This window comes from Alligator sinensis, unplaced genomic scaffold, assembly GCF_000455745.1.
Source record: "Alligator sinensis unplaced genomic scaffold, ASM45574v1 scaffold64_1, whole genome shotgun sequence".
Taxonomy (NCBI): Eukaryota; Metazoa; Chordata; order Crocodylia; family Alligatoridae; genus Alligator; species Alligator sinensis.
The window spans coordinates 174,818-175,818 of record NW_005842458.1 but is presented as its reverse complement, the minus strand read 5'-3'; the positions used below and the strand labels follow the sequence as shown (position 1 = coordinate 175,818).

The window sequence follows — 1,001 nt, the reverse complement described above, 5'->3', positions numbered from 1 at the left end:
GGTTTTCCTGCTGACCCCAAACTGGTAGGTATGATTTACCTTTTTTTCAAGATGATGATGCCTAGCGCCATGCTCGCTATGAGGGAGCCCTGCGGAGGATGGGGAGAAAGAGAAGCAAAACAAGGTCAGTGTGGCAGGCACCCAGCCGGGAAACAGAAACACCAAGCAGCGCTGTGTGCACCGGGCAGTTCGACCCCCACTGAAAGAGCAGCCGGGACAGCAGAAGGAGGCTGAAATGACAGGGATTGTCTTCAGACCAAAAAGCACAGAAAATAAAAGGGACGGGGCTTGGGACGTAGCAGAGAAACTTGGGCTCTGGCAGCTACCGGGGGAGTTCAGCCATACAGCAAGCTCAAGTGGGGTTGTGGAGTCAGCCTGGCTGGAGCACGAAGGACTACGTCTTTTGGGGAAGGGGTGCATGGCAGATGTATATGCCTTGCAATCACGCAGCAGTGCTACAGCAGGATGAGATGGGCTTCGTTCAACGTGGGGCTACAGCCAAGAAACCAGTGAGGAGCTCAGCTCTCATGGGGCCTGGGCTAGTCGAACTTGTCTTGCCCAAACAACCCTATCTGTACACGTCACACCGTTCAAGAGCCTCTCTCCACACCAGCAACACATAAGATGCATGTGCTGGATGCATCAGAAAGACTTCTGTTGCCATCTGAGCACAGGCCCGGCAGCCAGGAGCCCCAGAGGAAGCATGGCTCCTTGTTGTAACGCCAAAGCCTTTTGTGACTTGTGCAAGTTATTACGCTCCTCTGTGCCTTGATCTCCTCCCAGCCCTCACTTTTATACACAAATGCCTCCGAATGAGAAACTTGTGGTCACAGCATCCCTGAGACTGGAGACAAAGGTGTCACTGATGCTGCTCAGGCCATGGCAATAGCAACAGGACTGCAAAGGAGCCTGAAGATGCATTTTCTGCTCCCTGGGGACAGTGTTTGCAGAGACGCCGGCACGCAGGGTGCCCGGGAGAAGGTGCTTACCGATCGGACGAT

At 54.1% G+C, this 1,001-nt stretch overlaps 1 protein-coding gene across 1 annotated transcript in view; it reads right to left on the bottom strand.

The window, feature by feature from the left end:
- Nucleotides 1-1,001, bottom strand: part of SLC35B4 (solute carrier family 35 member B4) — an 18,663-nt gene that overhangs the window by 15,472 nt on the left and 2,190 nt on the right. Inside the window, exon 4 of the mRNA XM_014523190.1 lies at nt 40-90. Coding sequence (XP_014378676.1) covers nt 40-90 — 51 coding nt within the window. The remainder of the gene's footprint in view (nt 1-39; nt 91-1,001) is intronic.